This window comes from Tigriopus californicus, chromosome 3, assembly GCF_007210705.1.
Source record: "Tigriopus californicus strain San Diego chromosome 3, Tcal_SD_v2.1, whole genome shotgun sequence".
In the NCBI taxonomy this organism is placed as follows: domain Eukaryota; kingdom Metazoa; phylum Arthropoda; class Copepoda; order Harpacticoida; family Harpacticidae; genus Tigriopus; species Tigriopus californicus.
This window is the reverse complement of record NC_081442.1, coordinates 2,465,759-2,466,384: the sequence shown is the minus strand read 5'-3', so window position 1 is coordinate 2,466,384 and position 626 is coordinate 2,465,759. Positions and strand designations below refer to the sequence as shown.

The following is a 626-nucleotide window of genomic DNA, read 5'->3' as shown; positions in this document are numbered from 1 at the left end:
TAGAAATATTTCAACGTAAATGCACCTATTTAAGTCGAAAAGCTACGTAATTGCAAAACCATAGGTGCATATGTAGCCCTTCTCCAAGTAGGGTCCAATCAGTCCAACAACTTCACTGTGAGCTTTGTCCAAGTTATCCTGAAATAGATCGCTCTCTGTTCTGTTAACCACAAAGAGTGCGTGCGAGCTAGAAAGTTGCACCAACGCTAACGCGGCAAAAGAAAGAAGGAGCGACGGAGGGAGATGTTCAAGGGAGCAGAGCGACACCTCGAAGCCGATCCTACAAATCAAAAAGCTTACCAGGAGAACATGGTTAAGCTTAAGGAAGTCAGTGTACACTAGTCATTGTTAGAGGCAAGACATGCTTTGGACTTGATCTGATAAGTGACTGAGAAACTGACATTTTCATTCCGGTCTTTCAGATGTGGTCCTTCGTCATTTGTGTCAGCCTGATGGCGTGCCAAGGTAGCCTTGCAGAGAACTTTGGTAAGTTGGATCAAGCCTTTGATTTGAATGGTGCCTCATATATCGCCCTCTCAGATTATCAAGACTTCTCTGAAGTGGACTCCACCGATCTTGTCAAGAAGTACGGAGAAGCATACCCCATCCAACGTCAAGATGCGCTA

The 626-nt window shown here is 44.9% G+C and overlaps 1 protein-coding gene across 1 annotated transcript; it reads left to right on the top strand.

Moving 5' to 3' along the window:
- Nucleotides 1-211: 211 nt before the first annotated feature.
- On the top strand, nt 212-626 carry LOC131878262 (uncharacterized; the record flags this gene model as incomplete). Its single annotated transcript, XM_059224186.1, is given in 2 exon segments — nt 212-486; nt 541-626. Coding segments are annotated over 2 exon segments (150 nt in total), but the record flags the coding sequence as incomplete, so codon positions are not given.